The sequence below is a fragment of the Neolamprologus brichardi genome, chromosome 18 (assembly GCF_056152115.1).
Source record: "Neolamprologus brichardi isolate AB-2024 chromosome 18, ASM5615211v1, whole genome shotgun sequence".
Taxonomy (NCBI): Eukaryota; Metazoa; Chordata; class Actinopteri; order Cichliformes; family Cichlidae; genus Neolamprologus; species Neolamprologus brichardi.
This window is the reverse complement of record NC_142121.1, coordinates 23,529,342-23,553,129: the sequence shown is the minus strand read 5'-3', so window position 1 is coordinate 23,553,129 and position 23,788 is coordinate 23,529,342. Positions and strand designations below refer to the sequence as shown.

The following is a 23,788-nucleotide window of genomic DNA, read 5'->3' as shown; positions in this document are numbered from 1 at the left end:
ATGAGGTCCGCCCCGAGTTCCTGAAGGCTCTGGACGTTGTAGGGCTGTCCTGGCTGACACGCCTCTGCAATGTTGCGTGGAGATCAGGGGCAGTACCCGTGGATTGACAGACCGGGGTGGTGGTCCCCATCTTTAAGAAGGGGGACCGGAGGGTGTGTTCCAACTACAGGGGGATCACACTCCTCAGCCTCCCCGGGAAAGTCTATGCCAGGGTGCTGGAAAGGAGAGTTCGTCCGCTAGTCGAACCTCTGATGCAGGAGGAACAATGCGGTTTTCGTCCTGGTCGCGGAACACTGGACCAGCTCTTCATCCTCTCGAGGATACTTGAGGGTGCATGGGAGTTTGCCCAACCAGTCTACATGTGTTTTGTGGACTTGGAGAAGGCATTCGACCGTGTCCCTCGGGGTGTCCTGTGGGAGGTGTTGCGGGAGTATAGGGTGTCTGGCCCATTGCTACGGGCCATTCGATCCCTATACAACCGTTGCAAGAGCTTGGTTCGCATTGCCGGCAATAAGTCGGACTCGTTCCCGGTGGGTGATGGGCTCCGCCAGGGCTGCCCTTTGTCACCGGTTCTGTTCATAATTTTTATGGACAGGATTTCTAGGCGCAGCCAAGTGGCGGAGGGCTTTCGCTTTGGTGGCCTCAGGATCTCATCTCTGATCTTTGCGGATGATGTGGTTCTGTTGGCTTCATCGGGTGAGGGCCTCCAGCTCGCACTGGAGCGGTTCGCAGCCGAGTGTGACGCAGCGGGAATGAGGATCAGCACCTCCAAATCTGAGGCCATGGTTCTCAGCCGGAAAAGGGTGGAGTGCCCACTCCGGGTCGGGGATGAGGTCCTGCCCCAAGTGGAGGAGTTCAAGTATCTCGGGGTCTTGTTCGCGAGTGATGGGAGAAGGGAGCCGGAGATCGACAGACGGATTGGGGCTGCAGCTGCAGTAATGCAGACGCTGCACCGGTCCGTCGTGGTGAAGAGGGAGCTGAGTGTAAAAGCGAAGCTCTCAATTTACCGGTCGATCTACGTCCCTACCCTCACCTATGGCCACGAGCTGTGGGTAGTGACCGAAAGGACGAGATCGCGGATACAAGCGGCGGAAATGAGCTTCCTCCGAAGGGTGGCTGGCATCTCCCTTAGAGATAGGGTGAGAAGTTCGGCCATCCGGGAGGGGCTCAGAGTAGAGCCACTGCTGCTCCACATCGAAAGGAGCCAGCTGAGGTGGTTTGGGCATCTGGTAAGGATGCCCCCTGGGCGCCTCCTGGGTGAGGTGTTCCAGGCATGTCCCACCGGGAGGAGGCCCCGGGGCAGACCCAGGACACGCTGGAGAGATTATATCTCTCGGCTGGCCTGGGAACGCCTTGGTGTTCCCCCGGATGAGCTGGAGGAGGTGGCTGGGGAGAGGGAGGTCTGGGCCTCTTTGCTTAGGCTGCTGCCCCCGCGACCCGGCCCCGGACAAAGCGGATGAAGATGGATGGATGGATGGAAGATTTCCAGGTGTCTCTAAAAACAATCATTAATGTGTGATACTGTAAATAAACAGTAATATATACAGTATTAACAGATATAGACCACCTGTCATTACAACAAGAAAACAACAATTTTATAACTCCCATACAAACCTAAAAATGATTGAATGCACGTTTTTCTACCCATATTTAAACCCACTGGACGTCTCAGAGTCAGAATTCAATCAAACAATCATGAAAAATAATAATTTTCTTCACTGAAAACAGTGAAGAAAATTATTATTTTTCATTAAGATGCTGAATTTGCTGCTTTTTTTTGTAAAATAATAAAATTGGAAATTCATGCATGGCAAACAAGAATATATTTTAATACTAAAAATGTCATTTTGACTAAAGAGCTTGTGCACACTGGTGGATTAATCTTTACAGAAACATAAAAACAATTTCTGTAATAACCAAAACTGTTAATAGAGCAGCTGTGGCATTAAGTGTTAACACTGTACATAAAAAGCCAGTTTCCAAACATTACAATGTGTTAATACTATGTGGTGGTGTCTATATGGCTGTAAATGTAAGTGACACCAACATCTGTTATAATGATTTAAGAAAAACAATTAAATGTTGTCTATCTTGTCAGTAAGCTTAGTGATTTGCTGATATACACATCCTGATGGGAAACTTGTGTAAGGAAATCCTGTTGTTTACTTGTAAAAGCCTAATAAAAAATAACCTTTGATACAACACAATAAAGTCTATTTCAATACAGCTAAAAATAACACATTTTTAAAAATTAATAGTTTTGTATCTTCAGCTTTAAAATGTATTACTAGCTATTGTGAGACAACCCCCCCCCCTCCCAACAACAACTGAGATATAAATATGAATTAGTGTATAGTAGGTGTAAAATATTGTATTTCACTGGTGAAATTAACTTTTTTTCTCAATAAAATCATTTTGACTAAAGTGTGTTTTTTTTTTTAATTAAATGATCAACAGTACTCTGAGGAAGCTTGCCTCTTATCAGTCTCTGGCCCACACTAAAGCAAACAAGACAACAAGAACACCACCAGGGTCCCAATGCCTTTTTTATTATCCACCATGACTGGCATCCTTTTGAAATATTTATACTGGTATGATGGTGCTCGCCAGACACAACAGGAGAGAGTCAACCCAACCAAACAAAACATAGCCCCCACTCATTTAAAATAATCTGCTGAAAATGTATCTGTATTCATGGAGTGTTTTATTTTTCATAAGAAAACTAATGTTATTTACACCTGTTATTTGTTATTTATTTATTTTTTCCCAAATTACCCTGAAGATATTTGACTGAATAATGAATAATGACTGAAACCAGCCCAGTGAAAGAACAATGGGCTGGGAGGTCAGTTCCTTCAAAATATTTATGCAAATTCTCATGAACATTGATCAACAACCACTGATCAATGGCCATGAGTACCATTCACAGAGAGTTGGGGAATGGCTGCAATCACGGCATTGTACAATGGTGACAGATGTACTCTTAGGCCCCCTCCTCGATTCAGAGATGGTCTTTCCCTTTTCACATAAATGGCATCCTTGACTCCGCGCTCAAACCAGCGTTCCTCCCTGTCCTGGATGTGTACATCCTCATCATTGAAAGAGTGTCCACTGGCCTGAAGGTGTTAAATAGACTGCAGAGTCGTGGCCTGACGAGGTAGCTCTTCTGTGTTGTGCCATCCGCTTAGCCAGAGGTTGTTTGGTTTCCCTGACATATAAATCCTGGCAATCCTCCTGGCACTTAACAGCATACACTATGTTACTCTGTTTGTGTCGGGGGACCCAATTCTTGGGGTGGACCAATTTTTGGTGGAGCGTGTTTTGGGGTTTAAAAACCACAGAGACCCAGTGTTTAGAAAAAATGTGTCTCAACTGCTCCGATACTCCTGACACATACGGGATCACTACAGGTTTTTGTTTAGGCAGCGGTTGTCCTTCTCTCCTGGATCGGCTGGAACTTTCTTTTGGCACCTTCCTGTTTTGACAAAAGTCCATCTGTGATAACCACATTTACTCAGGGCCTTCTTGATGAGCTTTTCTTCTGCTTCCCTGGCCGCTGTGTCTGTGGGGATGGTGTTTGCTCTGTGTTGTAGTGTCCTGATGACACCCAGTTTGTGCTCCAGTGGACGATGAGAGTCAAACCTTAAATACTGATCCGTATGCATAGGTTTACGGTACACGTCAGCTTTTAGATGTCCCCCATTACTGATGGAAATCTCACAGTCTAAGAAGGCTAACCTGCCACTTTTCATATCCTCCCTGGTGAATTTGATGTGTCGGTCCACTAAGTGATCTGTGAATTATGGTACATCCTGAGATTTTGATTTTCACCCAGGTGTCATCCACATATCTGAACCAATGGCTTGGTGGTGTTCCAGGGTAGGATAGCAAAGCCCTCTTTTCCACTTCTTCCATGTACATTGGCCACGATGGGTGAAACTGGGGAGCCCATGGTACACCCATGTTTCTGCCAGTAGAACTGACCCTTGTATGTGAAGCAGGTGGAATGAAGACACAGTTCCAAAAGCAAACACACTTGGTCGATACTGAGAGTGGTCCTGTTGCTGAGGTTGGGGTCATCCTGTAATCTACCTCCAACGCTTCCGTGACTGGGATGCAAGTGAAGAGATGTAACATCGTACGAGACCATAGTTTCATCTGCCTCCATAATGACATCTCTCACCTTCTCAACAAAATCCAAGGCATTCTGGATGTGGTGTTCAGAGCTGCCTACCAGCGGGTTGAGAATCGAAGCCAGAAACTTAGAGATGTTATAGGTGACAGAGTTGATCACACAGACAATCGGTCTTAAAGGTGCACTCTGTTTATGTATCTTCGGTAAACTATACAGACTTGGTGTAGATTCCCCTGGGTATAGACTGTGGTATGAGGTTGCCTTGTCTTGTTCTAACTGCTTCAGACAGTCTAGCACCCTCTTTCTGTAACCACTTCCTCAGTCTTGTTTCAGTATTTTCATCACTGAGCAGTGACAAAATTTTATGATAGTCTTTCTGTTTTAGCAATACTGGGCACCTACCCATGTCTGCTGGAAGAATGATAATGTTTTTGTATTACTAAGTGATGTGAGTGCCTTCCTCTCCTCCATGGTGATGTTGGATGCTGGAGGCTTTGCATTGCTGAGACAGGCCGAGACGTTCATCTGTAGCTGCTCTGCTTCCACTTCTGCAATATTGTTGTTTCAAATTGCTGTTTCTGTGGCTGTAAACAGTTCTACTAGAGAACAGGAAGTAGAGAGAGACAAGTCCCACAAGTGGAACGCATATCCAGCTAAATCGCTGGAAATGCTGGTAGGCAAGAAGTGAAGCAGCTCATGGTGTTGAGAAGTGACCATCAGGGGAGAGCAGACACAACCTGACCACTAGTGGCATACTTTTGCACCGGAGGTTTTCGTAAAGCTTTTACTTTGGTATTTCCATTGATCCGATTTTTGATATTTAAAATAAATGAGTACTTGTGGAAAGTTAGAAGATGCTGTCCATTTGCTATCCACCTGCACACCTCCGTGGCTGCAGCTACAAGCTGAGCTTGTAACAAAATTTACATTTAAAATTACCTGCTGCCTAAAAATATGCACTACCACTTGCTCTTCTTTTTTTGGTCCTCAGTGGATGCTCAAGTACTGCAAGAACAGCCTATTAACACCAGTACATTATTTGACTGTAATAATAAGCACCAGTTATGGAAACACTAATGGTATTGTCTTTTTGTGTCTTATTGTTACTCCACTAGGTTAAAATCAGTTTGATGCTGTAGAGGAAATAGTCCTTCAGCTTCTAGCTATGTAGACTATTTCCAAGAGAAAACAAAAAAACGACCCAATGAGGTCTTTTAAGATAACTGACGGACAGGGAAGTCCTGGTCTTGTTAGGAAAGATAACACCTATGCTATACATTGAATGGTGCAGCTCTCATTTTAGAAATTTGGCTCATTTATTAACCTCCCACAATGTGACTATTCAAAGTTGGGACCAGGAAGCAGAGGTGCAGTCTCACGTGCCTCTCTGCAGCTTCCTTCCTCCTGTCATCTCCCTAAAACCCAAAAGACTGACAAAAAACAAACTAAGTATAGTAATTAAATTGTAAAAAGAAAATGATAATAATAATTAAAGGGAAGAGTTACAAATATCATCCTGAAATACACCAAACAGTAGATCAGTTAAATATAGATTATTAAACATTAGGTAACTTTCTTCTAAGTTCCTGATATCATATGATTTAATAACTGATCAACACACTGATTTATCTTGCCTTACAGAAACCTGGTTACACATTATCCAGGTTTATACTTTAGTTAAAATCAATCAGCACACAAGAGTCCTACTAAGTCTCAGAAGCCTCAAACTACAGGGCGAGGAGAAGGAGAGGCAACAGTTTCCACTCTGGTTTCTTAATTTACCAAAGACTCAGAGAGTTTTAATTCATTCAAAAACCTAACTCTAAGTTTTGTGCGTCCTATCCTTAGGTTCATGAAAAGTAATTCCTGTGATGTTATCTTCTTCAACAATAAGTGCTAACACAATGTAGACGTCCTACCTAAACTCTTACTCCACAACTCTTTATACTGGGGCTCCTTTCACAAAAAAGTAACAAATCAGAAATGCTCGACTCCCATGGTGCTGATTACAAAGTTTGTGATTTGTTTGTTATTATCTCACTGGGAAAATTAAACTAGGTCTCAATTTCTCATGTTGGTTTCACTGTTTTCAAAGTCAAAAAGACTTTTTTCTATCCCCAAGGGGCATTTAAGATACGAACCGAAACCATAGAAAATGCACAACATGAGGAAAGACGAGGAGAAAAAAGAACTCCTCCCAGGCTGAGCTCCAACAGGGAGATGAACTTGAGAACACTTTTCTTTGATAACAACAAGTTAGTTAGACTATTGTATTGTATGCTTTCACAATTACAACAATGGGGCTTGAAACTGCATTTTCATGAAGTGTAATTCAAGATAAACATTGTCTCTGAGTTGTCTTTGTCTTGATTATTGGAACTGAAGAAAATAGGAATACCGTGTTACGGTCGCTGACCTCTAGTGGCTCTCCCTCTGTGAGAGTTTTTTTCTCCCCTTCCTGTGTTCCAGGTCTGCCTCATGAGCCACAGCTGAGGTGTGCTCGTCAGCCACGGCATTCAAGCTGTGTCCCAATTAAGAGACCGCACGCTTGAAGTACGTGCACTACGCGTACTACGTACGGTGCGTACTATAAGTACGAGAAGTGCGGAAGTGAGAGGCTTGTGAAATGGGATGGTATATGCTTCGTCGCGCTGTTCAGGTTGCCTAGCAACCATGATACTAACCGCGAGACATGTTATATACAGCTTTGTTTGACAGAAATGAAGGAGAAAATTGATTTGTTGGTCAATCATTTTTGTCATTACATCACTTTGATTAGTTGAGTATCTGAGGCTGAGACCACAGGACTGTAAAACATGATTGTTGGGCTTCATTTCTGTACTGAACAGTCATTTAAGATTAGCTAGTAAATAATAATTAGTTAATGTTGTTCATGAGACTAAAGTCATCTCACTATGGTAATGTAAATATAATATGGCCAATATTATAGTTATTGTCAGATTATTATGATATATATATATATATATATATATATATATATGTATATATATATATATAAATATAAAAATCTATATCACTGACTTTCAGCTTGTTGTGTTTGTGGATATATGACTGACTTTAATTATCCATAAAATCATCAGATTCTCTGTAAGATTAAGGTCGACTATATATATATTTAGAAGTAGAGGCTTTAAAACCAAGTTAATGCTGAAAATACAAACATCACTAGTGTCACATAACTTTGCCGACATGTGGCCAACAGCAATGTTTTAATGTTCTTTGTTATTAAACATTCGCACATGAATAAGTGACGTCATATTCAGTACTTACTTTTGACAGTTCACTCTTCGGCCGCTCCCTTCTTGCAGCAAAATTATCCACACCCACCGCCGCGCTATGAATTGTGGGATATATGGGAACACGAAGCGTGCACCGGACCACGCTTGATATTTGGGGAAATCGACGGCGCATTTGGAGTATGCATTTGAAGTACACTTTGAATTGGGACAGCCGTCGTCGCGTGGAGGTGACGTAACCGCACTTAAAATGCGTACTTCAACCGTGCAGACCCTGAAATGGGACACAGCCATAGTCTGCCATCCCAAACAGCCACGCCCCTTCCACTTCCCCAGTTTGCCACAGCTGTGAGCTACAATGGTTTGGGCAGCAGGCGTGTGTGCGCACGCACGCACGCGAGAACTCTTTATAAACTCTGTGTAACTTTTGCTTAAGAGCCTCCCTGTGTTCATTTTTACTTTAGCTGGCAGCTGGCAGATCTGAAATCATCAATCCAAGGTAAGAACATAACACAGCTGGAAGTTTTTATTCTGACATGTAAAGATCTTTATCAGTGTACTGATACAGGTTCATGTTTTGTTGTTGTCAAACCAAACAAATAATCCCATATTTTCATGCAACTCCAGGCAGCCGTGTGGAATTTGGAGCATCTATCGGCAATGTTGGAGATATTGGATCAATGCAGAGATCACACTGACTTACAACACTGTCTACTTTAACTCAGGTTCTTACAACCCTGCAACAGGTAAACTTAGCATAATTATACATATTCTTACATTTATGAGTTTATTTGTTAGATAAGTGCTGCATTTCACTACCACTAAACTTCTCAGCACCATATAAGCACACTATTCACTATGAACTCATCGGGTTGTATGTAGCGACCAAATGGTACAATCAGCTGTCAGAGCAGGTATTCACAAAATCCGCTCAGCACAGTTTTATGCAATAAAATTGTCTTTTTTCCCAAGCACACCCAAACAGTTAACAACATGTTTCTACACATGCATCACACCACAAACACTACTTGTCACCAAAGCACAAAAGGGAATCCCAGTATCCATCAGCATACCAGCAAGAAAAAACGACCACTTTCTACTTAACAAACTGAATGAAAGTGGGCCGTATATAGTTGGTTTTTAACATAAAACTCATTGCTGCAACCAGGGGCAGCGTAAATGTAACCTCCTATGTTTTAGCTTCCTTGTTAAACACCCAGTTCTGTCACTAGTTAGCTAACTTAAATTAATTAATTGGGTTTGTTAGTAGTAAACAACCAACCAAGCAAGTGACATCACATTCTGTACTGGCACAAGATGGTCCTACACATGCCCTAAAAAAACTTTGTTTTTTCTTTAATCCAGCTTCAGACACTGTTAAAACTACGGCAGACTCTTTGGAGCAGTGCTCCGTGGTGTAAATTAGCCTTAATACATGTATTGTTTCACATTGCCTACTATAAGCATGCAGAAAAATAACCTCAAACAAGAAGAAGCATGAGTGATAAAGAAGAGCAGGACAGCTGGGTGCCTTAATTCTAACAGTAGGTTTGCTTGTTAGACTATTGTATTACATTTGCATGCTTTCACAACTTTTACTTTGTAATCTCCAGTATAAAAATTATCAGTTTAAATGTTGCGTTCAAGTTTACCTTAGAATGTAGCTGAAATTGCTATTTCTAATATCTACTACTACTGCTGCTGATTTCCAGCGAGAAGTCCAACATTACTCACTGCGTACTGACAGACAGTTGCTTCTGCTATTTCTGCTGTTATTTCAGTGAACCACTCATGTTACACCGCTTATAAAGAGAAGGATCATTCATGGGGCTTAAAACAGGTTTTTCATGAAGTGTTATCTTGTCTCAATCACATAATTATTGTCTCCGAGTTTTCTTTGTGCTTGTTTATTGAAAAGGAAAAAAAATAGGGACACTTCCGTCTTTGTGATATATATCTAGAGCCTTGTGGGGGGAACTAACACAGATGAACAGAAATTTTGAAAAGATGAAGACCGCAGTCTTAACCTTATGCCTCTTCTTTCTGTGTGCAGCTACCTTCCCTCAAGCAGGCAAAGCATCTGCAAGTGTTGGCTCTGTTGTTCAGACACCTCAACTCTGTGCTGGGACAAATGAACAACTTTTCCTAATTTTACGACAACTAGAAGCCAAGCTGAATAATTCTGAGAAACAGCTGGCAGATCTGAAATCATCAATCCAAGGTAAGAACATAACACAGCTGGAGGTTTTATTCTCACCTGTATAGATCTTTATCAGTGTACTGATACAGGTTCAGGTTTTGTTGTTGTCAAACCAAACAAATAATCCCATATTTTCATGCAACTCCAGGCAGCCGTGTGGCATTTGGAGCATCTATTGGCAATGTTGGAAATACTGGACCAATAAGTGCAGAGATCACACTGACTTACAAAAATGTCTACTTTAACTCAGGTTCTTACAACCCTGCAACAGGTAAACTTACCATAATTATGTGTATTTATACACATGTGAGTTTATTTATTGGATAAGTGCTGCATTTCACTACCACTGCTCTTCTGCTCTGCTTTATAAGCTGTAACTGTGTCCATCATCTCCAGGTATTTTCACTGCTCCGGCCAGAGGAGTTTATTACTTCAGCTTCTCTGGTCATAATTCATCATCTAGACCGATGGGGCTGCGTCTGATGAAGAATGGAGAGCAGATGGTGACAGTGTACAACCATGCTGCTGGAAATCGCTATGAGACAGCCACCAATGGCATGACTCTGCAGCTGGCTGCAGGAGACCAGGTGTACATGAGGCTCCGTCCGGACACCTGGATTTTTGATAATGTCAACAATCACAGCACCTTCATTGGCCATTTGTTATTCCCTCTGTAAGCTCAGACAAGCATGATTTGAATAGCAAACAAGTAAACAGAACAATATTGACATGCAGAGTTTGGTTGATTATTTTTGGTGGTGACAGAGGTGGCAGGGTTACAGTAACACTCTACAGCTTTAGAACTTGGTGGTGGTGTCAGAATTAAAACCAATATTTTATAGGAGTTTGTCTCAATGGAACAATAAAGTCTGAATATGTGCAGCAATTTCACTTTTCTTTCTTTTTTTTAGTCAAGTAGGCACCTCTGACTCAAGTCTGTGTATTTTAATTTTTTCTATTGTGTGCAAACCCATCCCGACTTGGGCTGAGTTAAGTTCACTAAAGTTCTTACTACATCTGGACATGTTTGTGCAATTAGGGTTAGCTATAAATAAAATTAAGAATATGAAGAAAATTAAACACAACAATTATTACTATTTGTTATAAATGTATTAACTAATTCATGACAATTAATAATCCCAAATTAAGTAGTGTATAGTATTAATCTATATTAACTATATATCAATAAGCAAGACTCTGCAGCCGGAAACAGGAGACCAGGTGTACATGAGGCTCCGTCCGGACACCTTGGATTTTTAATACTGACAACAACCACAGCACCTTCATCAGCCGTTTGTTATTCCCTCTGTGACTAAAATGAAGTTCAGACAAGCATAGTTGAAAAGTCAGATATCTGAGTGAGAAGAAAACCTTAATACATATAGGCAGGAGTTTGGTGCTACTAATGTGCTTTTAGATTTAACTCATTTTCAAATGAAATTATTTTTATGCTATTAATATCATTATAATGTTTGATTGTGGTTCATAAAGATGATGATGATGATGATGATTAAAACAGGACTTATGTCAGCCCAGTGTTATCTGGGACTGGCTCCATGAGCAGTTTTAAACAAAACAATTTCTAGACATTCATTTCTCACACATGGTGAACCAACCCGGTCCTTTTTGTCAAATTAAAATATGTTTGCAGAACTATTGTTATATTTGTTGCAATTTCTGCTGTTGCCTTGGCCAGATTACTCTTAAAAAAGACATTTGTAATGTCAATGATATTTTTTTTAAACTCGATAAATAAAGGACATATAAAAGTCAATGCCAAAACTAATTGCGGCTTGTACCTTCTTACAGGAATGTTGTTTGTGACTCAAGATGACTTGATATCATTCATGAGGGATACATGTGAAACATGTTTCACACATTATAGAGCAACAAGTTATTTATAGCAGTTAAAATACAAGCAATCAGTTTTTGGCAAACACTGGAAATAAGTTTTCAGCATTCGATCACTTTTTGGCACAACACCAGCATGGAGAGGAAAGCAATCAAAGTGGTTGGGATGAGTTTCCAGAGGCAGGGGTCCAGAAGGGAGCGTGGTTCTTAATCCTTTTGCTGTGGCAGTGAGGCAGGCAGGTAAACTGACAATGGACTGAGCTTGGGCTGTGGTTGTGATTCCAGAGTAGACCAGCGTCCAGATAAGAATGATTATTGCCGAAGGTGAGATGTTGAATTGGAAGATGCCTAGAAATCACACGGAGAGAACACCAGGCTAGCATAAGCAGTAAACTGTGACACACAAGAACGACTTGGTAGCCTCACACTGTCGCTAGTTTAGCTTAAGACCCATGGAAAAACGTCACCACTCACCCGGACCATGACAGTCTTATCATGAATTAATGCTTCAATTTGAAATTTGACCATGTTATTGGTATTCACAGATTATGCACCACAAACTTTTAGTGTTGCAGTAATTGAGCCATTACCTAAAAAGCCCTTATTTGATCCACCTTTCTTAGCTGAATACAGACCAGTATAGACCAAAGTTCCTTTGAAGACTTTTATTCAGGAGTTCCCTGTGTCGCATAAACAGCATTAGTGAAGGTTAGATGTGACCTTCTTATGACATTTATCTTTTGGTTTTTTTTTTTAAGAAGAGCTAAGGTATGCGGTAGAAATGCTACTCAAACAGTCTATTTTTTTAGACTGTATAACACCCTGTAACAGCGTCTCACTGGGAAAATTATTTTCCTCGTATTTGGTTTGACACTTTTATTTTACATTTTCCTCTTTGATACAGTTTGAATGATAAAGGTTTTCAATGAACAGACAATTATGGTATTCAACCCTCACTAACTTCCTTATTATTTGCTAGCAAATAATGTATAAAATACATTTATATAAAAAAATCGATTCAGGATTTTAATGAATCGATATCACATTATCCAAGCCAGAATCGATTTTAATCGATGAATCGATTATTAAAACCCACCCCTACTTCCAGTCTCTCTCTCTCTCCTCCTCTATGTCGCCGGGGTGGAACTCATTGTGGGTTCACGCCCTCGGCCCATGCCCTCGGAGAAAGGAAACACCTGAGCCTAATCAAGGCGATGAGCTTTTAAGCCAGGAGGTGACTGCTGTTCTTCGCTGGATCGTTGTCTGCCACGCATCAGTGAAAGTCAAGCCACAGCAAGTTAAGTTGAGTGTTCTTTGTGCGTTGTATTTAACCACGTCTCCCTGTCTATAGACCACCTGGATTCTTCCCCATGTGATTCCCGAGTGGCGAGTGTTGGAGTGGGAACCTGCTATCGTGTGTATGGATTGTTTGAAGAACGCGTGCCTTTCTCCTGGATTTCCCCGGAGCCCCCCTCACCTTGTTATACATAGCACTTCCCCTGCACCTTTTTGTATATACAGTTGGTGGACTTGTAAATAAAACTCTCTCTTGCGAAACTGATCCTATGGGCCTACTATGATTAGCTTACAGCTTGAAATGTTTAAGGTATGTGCTAACTAAGAATAAAGACAAGATGATATTTTATACAGCTACATTCTCGTCTGAAAATATCTTAAAAAGTTTATTTTGTGACCCAGAAAGAGTAATAAGAGTAATATTAAAACTAAGTAGCTGCCGCCATTGTTGGAACCTGGAATTGGCTGGGCCACGCTATGAATTGTGGAATCGGTTGGGCCACAAAGGATACACCCGACCCATCCTTCAAATCTGGGGAAAAGAAGGACGCATCTGTCGGCCGTATTTGGAGGAGTCTTCAAATTTGGACAGCCTTCGTCGGGTCGCTGTAATGCAATCGGCCTACAAATGCGGCCTCCGAAGGATGCAGACACAGCTACGATACTGGAGACTGCTTCTTCTTCTGCATTTAATGGCAGCTGGCATCCTTGTACATGCATTGCTGCCATCTTCTGTTTCAGGCCGTTATTACACTACACTAAATCCTACTACTTATTCCTGCATCTTTCGGGATCTTACAAAGCTTCAAACAACGTGCCGACTAATAAATTAGTCGTTGACAATTTTGATAGTCGATGTAATCGTGACTAGCCAACTAATCATGGCAGCCCTACTCTGGATAACTGGCTTTGTCATGTTATTGGATTGCACTTTGTCAGGCCTCTACCCTAAGACCTGACCAACTTTGGTGTCCCACCTAAAAGCTAAGCTTCTGCTGGTCTAGCTTTTATGGTCACTAAGGCACGCAAACCCCCTGAAAACGTTAAGGTGGCAATCCCTCAGGGGGAAAACAGAAATTCAAAAACGAAAATAAAATATTGCACATCAGATTCTAACAACTAAAAACATGACATTTACCTTAATTGAATAGCCTATATCGAATATATTGAAAACCAACAATAACACTTCTCACTATTGCCAACATTAACAAATCTAAAAAGAGTAGGCCCAGTTATTAAAAAAAAGAGAGTTTACAAAGTCTTGAACAATAAAACTGAAAAACAGAAATAAAGAATAAAATAAAAATATCCATCCAGATCTTTACAACCAACAACATACAATCCACCTTAATTGGATGGCCTAATTCAAATAAATTTGCAAAATGAAGTAAGAATAAAATAAGACCTCTCAATATAGCCAATACATACAAAACTAAAAAGGGTTGGCAAAGTAATAAAAATCAACAACAACCTGTTTATCGCGGTTTCATGGAAACTCAAATTAACAGAGAGACATTAAACGCACCTCACTGCCTCCCGTAGCCAAACGGGAGAAAATACTTCCCCTTTCAGTTGATTCACTGGTACAACACATGGGATATCACTCCCTCATGTGTCCTGGCTGAAGAAATCTTTATTCACGCCTTTAAGGCAGATGACGTGTGATGACACGCACGGCCCCGCCTGCACATATTACCGCTGTCATCACAGTCATCCCTCAGTTCTTACGCTCTTCACCTCGAGAACACTTCTGCTGAGTTGGGCTAGCTAGCTGCTGCTATTTAGCTCCGTTGTCTGCCAACTTAAACTGAGCTTAACTGCCCCTGTTGGTGTTAGCCTCCGTAGGCTGCCCGTGGAGTGCTAATTTAGATTTTTTCCCCCTGTGTAGCGTTTTGCTTTGCAGTTTGGAATGGACTTCAAACCGAAGTGACCAAAGCAGAAATCTTTTGTTCGCCCCTGTCCTCAGGGATGTGGTTTGTCTTTGCATGACAGCGACCAGCACGATGCCTGTCCTGTCTGCCTGGGGATCATCCATGCTAGGAGAGCGTTGACGGAGCCCAAAGCCTGTGCGTTTTGTCGCCAGCTTCGGTGCTCGACCCTGGAAAGATGGGTGACGTTTGTGGAAAAAGTGCTGGGACGCTTTGCTTTCGCAAAGCATGACGTTCTCCTTTCCGAGTCTGGAGCCCCGGCTTCATTTGAGTCAGAAGACGAGGATCATCCGGTCGATGTCCCCGCACCTAGCTGGGCTGACCACATGGAATATGTTGATGGGTTAACCAATGACGAGCCGGAGCCATGCAGGAGCAGCACTCCCCAGGAAGACAATGATGTGCTGAACATTGGCTTGGACATCCATGGTTTTTCAGAGGATGAGCAGGAGAGCTCATTGTCATGTGCCGCTGCTGCTGCACCGGTCGGTCAAGATGACACCTCTCTTTTTTCCCTGTTTCGCCATGCTGCTGAGAAGCTGCAGGTGGACTGGCCCTCTCCTCCGCCAGCTCAGAAGCCGTCGCAGTTCGCAGGTTTTTTCCTCCCACTAGAGCCCCCAACGGCCAAAAAACGGCTTCCAATGTTCCCAGACTTTGTCTGCAATTTAACAGCATCATGGGACAAACCTCTGTCTACCCGTGTCACTGTGCCCGGCTATGGACAGTACATGGAATTGGACGGCGCCGAGGGGGCTGGCTTAGCTAACCCACCCCTTATGGAGCCATCTCTGGCTGCTTATCTGGCCCAGTCCCATAACCATGGTGTCGGCGGCCCCGCAACTCTGCCGTCCATGCACTGCAGATTCTCTGCTTCGCAGTTTGAGAAGACTTATAGGGCTCAGGCCAGCACTGCTCGCCCCATGAGCTCCGTCACCATGCTCTGGCGGAGCTCAGATCTCTGGTTCCTGATGACAGCCCACTGGCACCTTTTCTTAACGAGGTCAAAGTTGCCACAGATTACATCCTCCTTGCATCCTGCTGTGCAGCGCTCTCCCTGGGTAGAGGGATGGCTTTGACAGTAGTGGCGCAGAGGCACCTGTGGCTGACCCTCTCTGACGTCCCGGTTAGGGACACGGCTGTATATCTGGATGAACCAGTGTCTGCGGTTGGATTATTCGGACATTCACTCGAAGCCATTCAGGCTAGATTTGATCTGAGGAAAAAGCAGACAGAAGCTCTGCGCGACATCATCCCCAGAAGTCAAGCTAGCTCTGACAGGCCCGCCGCTTCTCTGCCGACTGGCAAGAGACCGGCGCCCACTTCTGCAGTGGGTGTGCCACCAGCGGGAGCACATCCTCCGGTCCGAGCTTCATGCCAGTCATCCTGGAGCAAAGGCCCACCCCCGGGCACCTGGCGGGACCCAACGCCCAGGAGGCAGAAGCCTCAGCCCTCCTAGCTTTGGTTCCGAGTGGAGAAGGGGTCCTGCGGCAGGGAGACACTGCTTTTACCGGTCCATTGCCACCCAAGAGGTGCCGCTTAAGCTCTGTTCAGGTTGTCAGCCCCAGAAGGCGCTGCACTTTCCTAACACTGTCTCCCAAGCACAAACCCCCAGCACACAAAATGCCTCAGGTTGTAACTCCCTGTTCAGGTGTGTTAAATGTTCAGGTGACCACATCAAGTGTTCCCACTTTTTTTCATTGTTGTGCCCCAGGAAAGGTGCCTCCAACAAAATGTGTGAATGTACATGTTTCCATGTTACAATCAATAAAGAGTGTTGTTTATTCTCAAACAATCGCAGATACTCAGCCTGCAGGCAGAATGAGCCAGGTCAGGCAGGTGATGCATTCCCCTGCAGACACACTGGGAGACAACAGTCTTTGGTGCTGTACGCCAGTGAGATAGCTTCTATATTCCAGTGGGGCAGCCTCTGTTTAGACAGAGCTCTACCTCTAGTTGGATTAGCGAAGCAGATGAACAGCTGGCCACATAAACGTACATTCTGAGTGTGCTCAATGTAGGTGCGTAGCACACGCACTGTACACATTCTCGCTGCTAGCAGCGAGTCCTTGGCAGCTTCCTCTCCGCAGAGACCTCCTCTCTCAAGCGGGAGGAGAAGTGGTTCATCCACGCCCAGGTCTGTGGCGCCTTCATGCTTACCTGCTGAAAGGTCAAACTTGATTGCTAAGGGTTTGCCACCTAGTGTGATAGTGACAATTCAGAGCGCCAGGGCCTCATCTAGTAGAGGCTTGTACGCTTACAAATGGTGAGCATTCAAGCAATGGTGCCAGGACCACCACACTCTCCCATTTCAGTGCTCTATTGTGGATGTTTTGACATTCCTGCAGGAGCTGCTGGATAAGGGTCTTTCATTTTCGACAATTAAGGTTTATTTAGCAGCTATATCTGCTTGTCATTTTGGCTTTGACGGGTGCACATCCCCTCACCATACGTTTTCTGAAAGGGATTCGCCGGCTGAGACCTGTGCTTAAGTCCAGTGTCCCTGCTTGGGACTTGTCTTTGGTGCTGGAGGCCCTTTGTAGCCCCCCGTTTGAACCCACTGAGTCGTGGAAATGAAATTTCTCTCATATAAGACTGCATTACTTCTCGCTTTGGCTTCGGCAAAGCGAGTGGGTGACTTTCATGCACTGTCTGTGCATCCCTCCTGCACACAGTTCTCTCCTGATGGCCACAAGGTCATATTGCGTCCAAATGCTGCCTATTTTTCCAAGATCATGCCTGCTAGTGATGTGCGGATTGATACTGAAATATCGATTCCACAAACATCCACAAACAGCTGAAGCGTGGTTTGCAATACATGTGGCAAAAAAAGTGAGGTGTTGTGGCAACACCACTGACCTTGTCAAACACCTCAGAGTAAATCATATCACAGAATATGACGAGCTTATGTTGAGGCTAACTGAAGAGGAGGACAGGGACAGGTGCTGCTAGGGCGAGACAGACGTCTCTCACTGAGTCCTTTAGTGCTGCCGGCAGCCAACGTGTTCAAATAGCGCACAACTTCAGGTTTTTTATTTCTATATGATTATTCTGCATTATTAAGTGATAAGAACAAGTAATCTGATGCCCTGTAATCATGATGACGCTATAATTTGAGATGCAATAAAAGATACAATAAATAAAATACATTTTTGTACAAAGTATTGGTATCGGATCAGTATCGTCGATACCACCCTGAATTTTATTTGGTATCGGATCAGAAAGGAAATCTGTGGTATCACACATCACTAATGCCTGCATCTTATAGTTTGAGTTGCTGAGCTTTTCCTCCCCTCCTTTTGCATCTGAGGAGCATCTGAGGAGGATGCATTCTCTTTGTCCAGTGCGTGTGCTACGCACCTACATTGAGCGCACTCAGAATGTGCATTTATGTGACTGGCTGTTTGGCTGCTTTGCTAATCCAAGTATAGGTAGAGATTTGTCTAAACACAAGCTGTCCCACTGGATTATAGAAGTACAGCACCGAAGGTCTTGCTTTGCCCCAGGGGGTGAGAGCTCATTCCACCAGGGGGATGGGGACCTCATGGGCTCTTTTTAAAGGGTGCCTGGAGCTGATATTTGTGCGGCAGCTAGTTGGGCATCACTTCTGTGCAGTTTTATCGGTTGGACGTTACAGCCCCTTCGGTGGATCATACTGTCCTTTCTGCTGGGTCTACCGCTCACTAAGGTGGTAGTGGTCTGATTCCGGGTTGGTGGCTGCTCTGCGGGGCGTGTATATATGTCCCATACTTATGTGTTGTACCGAGTGAATCAACTGAAAGGGAACAAATAGTTATGTCTATAACTTCTGTTCCCTGAAGGAGAGGAATGAGGTACAACACAAGGTGGCCCCACTGAGCAGTTTGGCTCGGTGAAGAGCGGCTATCGAACTGAAGGTTGACTGTGATGACAGCGGCTATATGTGCAGGCGGGGCCGTGCGCGTGTCATCACACGTCATCTGCCTTACAGGCGTGAATAAAGGTTTCTTCAGCCAGGAAACGCGAGGCCGTGATATCCCATACTTATGTGTTGTACCTCATTCCTCTCCTTAAGGGAACAAAGGTTTTAGACATAACTATTCATTCTTTGCAGCTGCACTTTATCTCGGAGGTAGGTTAATAAATTGGATTTAACTTAACCACAGTACTTTGACATGGGTTCTTTATAAACTTAAGTCCAACTTGAAGGGCAGGACGTTTGTTTAAAGGGGCATTGCCCCATCTTTTCCCAGGTATAACCGGGCCCGAGCTCCACTGAAATGAAAAATTCTACCTGTTAGTCAGGTGAGTTAGGTGAACTGGTGGGTCACAAGACCGAGAAGCTGAAGTCTGACACTATTCATTATGTGTTTGATTTGAACTCATAGGGTTGTATGTAGAAACCAAATGGTACAATCAGCTGTCAGAGCAGGTATTCACAAAATCCGCTCAGCACAGTTTTATGCAATAAAATTGTCTCTTTTCCCAAGCACGCCCAAACAGTTAACAACATGTTTCTACAAGTTATCTCGTCTCAATCACATTCCAGATAAGTACTGTCGCTGAGTTTTGTTTGTGCTTGCTTATTGGAAAGGAAAAAAATAGGGACACTTCCGTCTTTGTGATATATATCTAGAGCCTTGTGGGGGGAACTAACACAGATGAACAGAAATTTTGAAAAGATGAAGACCGCAGTCTTAACCTTATGCCTCTTCTATCTGTGTGCAGCTGCCTTCCCTCAAGCAGGCAAAGCATCTGAAAGTGAAGGCTCTCTTGTTGAGACACCTCAATTCTGTGCTGGGACAAATGAACAACTTTTCCTAATATTACGACAACTAGAAGCCAAGCTGAATAATGCTGAGAAACAGCTGGCAGATCTGAAATCATCAATCCAAGGTAAGAACATAACACAGCTGGAGGTTTTTATTCTGACATGTAAAGATCATTATCAGTGTACTGATACAGGTTCAGGTTTTGTTTTTGTCAAACCAAACAAATAATCCCATATTTCCATACAACTCCAGGCAGCCGTGTGGCCTTTGGAGCATCTATCGGGAGTGGTGGAAATACTGGACCATTCAATGCAGAGATCACACTGACTTACAAAAATGTCTACTTTAACTCAGGCTCTTACAACCCTGCAACAGGTAAACTTAACATAATTATATGTATTCTTACATTTATGAGTTTATTTGTTAGATAAGTGCTGCATTTCACTACCACTAAACTTCTTAGTGCCATATAAGCTGTAACTGTGTCCATCATCTCCAGGTATTTTCACTGCTCCGGTCAGAGGAGTTTATTACTTCAGCTTCTCTGGTCATAATTTATCATCTAGACCGATGGGGCTGCGTCTGATGAAGAATGGAGAGCAGATGGTGACAGTGTACAACCATGCTGCTGGAAATCGCTATGAGACAGCCACCAATGGCATGACTCTGCAGCTGGCTGCAGGAGACCAGGTGTACATGAGGCTCCGTCCGGACACCTGGATTGTTGATAATGGCAACAACCACAGCACCTTCATTGGCCATTTGTTATTCCCTCTGTAAGCTCAGACAAGCATGATTTGAATAGCAAAAAAGTAAACAGAACAATATTGACATGTAGAGTTTGGTTTATTATTTTTGGTGGTGACAGAGGTGGCAGGGTTACAGTAACAATCTACAGCTTTAGAACTTGGTGGTGTGGTCAGAATTAAAACCAATATTTTATATGAGTTTGTGTCTCAATGGAACAATAAAGTCTGAATATGTGCAGCAATTTCACTTTTCTTTTTTTTAGTCACTTGGCTCCATTGACTCATTTTAAGGTAAACATAAATGTACATTTGTGTGTCTGTATGTGTGCTGTTTTGAGATGATTTCTTGGTCAAAATCAATAATAGAAGTATTCTGATTTAAGTGTGTGTATTTCTATTTTTTAAATTATGTGCAAACCCATCCAGACTTGAGTTAAGGTCACTAAAGTTCAAGCTACATCTGGACACGTTTGTTCAAATTATTCTGTTACAACAGCAAAGAAAAAACAAATAAAAAAAACTTAAATAAATTTAAGAAAATGAAGCCAATAAAATGCAACAACAATTATGATTTGTTATTAATTAATTAAGTCATAACAACTAATTATCCAAAGGTAAGTAATGTATATTATTTATCCATATTAAATATATAAGTAGAATGATATATAACTGAATAAAACAAAACACAAAACAAATATTTTTTTGAAATATAAAATTTAAAAAAACTCCAAATTAAATAAAATGAATATAAATTTAAATGCAAATATTAGATAACCGTAAAATTTATAATGTGGTTTTGCATGTTCGCATATTCAAATTTATTCATGAACAAAAAACATAAAAAGTACCAAAAGATCATCATACAGTTCATTCTTCGATTATCAGTATAAATGCTCTGAAGTTTGAAGAAAAATTGTCCAGGTATAAAATTATAATTTAACAAATATGGTATATTTTAGGTGAAAAAAAATTAAACAAGAGTTTGCTGGTGCTATTGTACTGACCATTTATTTAAAAAAAAAAAAAACCCTTTTATTTCGATAATTTTATTTTTTGTCACCTTCTCATTAGGGCTTGACAAAGCCAGAAGTGTCAAGTGTTTGGATAACCAAAAATGAGCAGAATCGACCATATGTGAGAAATGAATGTCTGAAATAATCATTTGTTTTTAAACTGTTTATCCAGCCAGGAGTTCAGTGAGACTGCAGTCCTAGCTGACAATCGGGTAGGACCCACTTCATGAGCTAAAAAAACATCAGGTACCACACCCACACATAAAAAAAAAAATCAAACATTAGAATAACATTTAAATTAAAAGCAATCAAACTTCAAGGTTATCTAAGTTTTAAGCACCACCACACTAGGATGGTGTTTATGTAAATTAGAAAGGGAGAATAGTATATGTGGTACTTTCTGTATGTTGACACATCACATTAATTAGAATACTAGTTTCAAAGTTATAAGGCTTTCTGTCAATTTACAGACAATAAATCAAAGTAATTTTTGAGCTGTCATGTGTACAGACAGAATGACATGCTTGCAAGAATGTATGTAATTGCTACCAAAAACATAACCTCCTGGGTGGAGCTAATAATAAAAATTAATCATGCTGAAAAGTATGTCAGGTGTATTAAATGATTTGGTGGAGGTTTGCACTTTCAGAGAGTATTGCTTTGTTTCTCTCCCTACATAGACTACATTAAAAGGAAGTACCCTTTATTTCCTTGTTATCACAGGTAGAATGATATCTGCTACCAAGGAGATTGTGTTTTCAGTTGCGTTTGAATGCGTGTCCTTCTCACTTAATAGGTTGACATATGTTTTTCATTAACACAGGTACAGTGGCTGATCCTACTGACAAGAAATACAACATTCAATCCTATTTTATTTATTAAGCACAGAACTTTGCCAAAGTGCTGTACAAAGCACCGAAACACTACACAACAAATCAGTGAAACAACAACAATAATGAATATAATAATGGATGAATGAATATATAATAAATATAATGAATCAAAGTTAAGAAGGAATAAAAATTTGTTTAAAGGCACGTATTAAAAGGCAAGGCAAGTTTATTTATATAGCACAATTCAACAACAAGGTGATTCAAAGTGCTTTACAGAGACATTAAAAAACAAAAACAAATAAAAAGCATGATTTAAAATTGATTAAAAAAAACAGTAGATAAAATCAGAACAGTAGATAAAATCAGTAGTTAAAATGTAAGTTTTGAAATTTAAGCTTAAAAGTGTGGATTTGGTGTTTTATTCAAATGCAGCTGAGAATAGGTGAGTCTTCAACCTGGATTTAAATAAACTGAGTGTTTCAGCTGATCTGAGGCTTTCTGGGAGTTTGTTCCAGATATATGGAGATATATGGATATATGGAGCATAAAAGGGTTAGGGTTAGGGTTACATGCTGAGTCGGCAGTCAAAGTTGCCCAGATTGTTACTCAGGTCTTTAGTCCCTTTGTCCTGAGGGTTGTCCACATGGATGTTAAAATCCCCAACAATAATTACACAGTCGAAATCAACACAGATCACAGACAGCAGTTCACTTATCATCATTAAAAAAGTCTGTGCAGTATTTGGGAGGCCTGTAAACATTAAGAAACACAACTTTGGATGGGGCCTTCAGCTGTAAAGCCACATATTCAAAAGACTGAAAACTTCCAGGATATATGCTTACATTGAAATGATTCATTAAGTAAGACAGCAACCCCTCCTCCTCTCTTGCTCACCCTGGCCTCACTGATAAAACTGTAGTTAGGAGGGGTCGTCTTGATGAGAACAGCTCCACTATTACTTTCGTCCAACCAAGTTTCAGTTAAAAACATAAAAAAAAGCTGTGCTCAGTGATTAAATCATTAATTAAAAATGTTTTCCCAGCTAAAGATCTAACGTTTAATAGAGCCAACTTAAGTGTTTTAGAGGTATTATTTGCCCCCTCGTGTTTGGGAGCAGTCTGTGGCACACAAGGTATGTTTACTATATTTAAAGATCTTTTAGAGTGCAGCTCTCTGTGTTTTGACCAGGCCACATGTCTCCTTCTGTCACCTAAAACCAGGAAATGATTAGGGAATTGTAACACGGTCATTTCACAGTTTGGGGGCAATAACTGAAAATCGATCGCCCCTGGTTTTCAGTTGGTCTATGGACCTCAGCAACCTTAAGGGAACATATAGAGTCAGCAGCTCAGATATTTATGGTGGAGCTGATCCATTAAATGTTTTAGAAACGCAAAGTAAACGATTCTGTTCATAATTTTTATGGACAGGATTTCTAGGCGCAGCCAAGTGGCGGAGGGCTTTCACTTCGGTGGCCTCAGAATCTCATCTCTGCTTTTCACGGATCATGTGATTCTGTTGGCTTCATCGGGTGAGGGTCTCCAGCTCGCACTGGAATGGTTCGCAGCCGAGTGTGAAGTAGCGGGAATGAGGATCAGCACCTCCAAATCTGAGGCCATAGTTCTCAGCCGGAAAAGGGTGGAGTGCCCACTCCAGGTCGGGGATGAGTTCCTGCCCCAAGTGGAGGAGTTCAAGTATGTGGCTTTAAACCCACAGTAGTTGTTGTGACCTCTTAAATAAACCAACTTTATTGTATTTTACCTTTGATACACAAGGTT

At 42.0% G+C, this 23,788-nt stretch overlaps 2 protein-coding genes across 2 annotated transcripts; both read left to right on the top strand.

The window, feature by feature from the left end:
• Positions 1–9,378: 9,378 nt before the first annotated feature.
• Positions 9,379–10,448, top strand: LOC102789676 (complement C1q-like protein 2). Its single transcript, XM_087831993.1, has 3 exons — positions 9,379–9,613; positions 9,741–9,863; positions 9,989–10,448. Exons 1-3 carry the CDS (start codon positions 9,379–9,381, stop codon positions 10,267–10,269), a joined length of 639 nt encoding a protein of 212 aa, XP_087688119.1. The 3' UTR covers positions 10,270–10,448.
• Positions 10,449–19,276: 8,828 nt separating this feature from the next.
• LOC148097746 (complement C1q-like protein 2) lies at positions 19,277–20,287 on the top strand. The gene is made up of 3 exons (XM_087831970.1): positions 19,277–19,539; positions 19,668–19,790; positions 19,915–20,287. Exons 1-3 carry the CDS (start codon positions 19,305–19,307, stop codon positions 20,193–20,195), a joined length of 639 nt encoding a protein of 212 aa, XP_087688096.1. The 5' UTR covers positions 19,277–19,304; the 3' UTR covers positions 20,196–20,287.
• The last annotated feature ends 3,501 nt before the right edge of the window (positions 20,288–23,788 follow it).

Coding starts and splice junctions, on each gene's coding strand:
- LOC102789676 (XM_087831993.1), top strand. CDS start 9,379: ATGAACAGAAATTTTGAAAAGATGAAGACCGCAGTCTTAACCTTATGC. Junction 9,614..9,740: donor TCTGAAATCATCAATCCAAG/GTAAGAACATAA, acceptor ATGCAACTCCAG/GCAGCCGTGTGGCATTTGGA. Junction 9,864..9,988: donor TTCTTACAACCCTGCAACAG/GTAAACTTACCA, acceptor CATCATCTCCAG/GTATTTTCACTGCTCCGGCC.
- LOC148097746 (XM_087831970.1), top strand. CDS start 19,305: ATGAACAGAAATTTTGAAAAGATGAAGACCGCAGTCTTAACCTTATGC. Junction 19,540..19,667: donor TCTGAAATCATCAATCCAAG/GTAAGAACATAA, acceptor ATACAACTCCAG/GCAGCCGTGTGGCCTTTGGA. Junction 19,791..19,914: donor CTCTTACAACCCTGCAACAG/GTAAACTTAACA, acceptor CATCATCTCCAG/GTATTTTCACTGCTCCGGTC.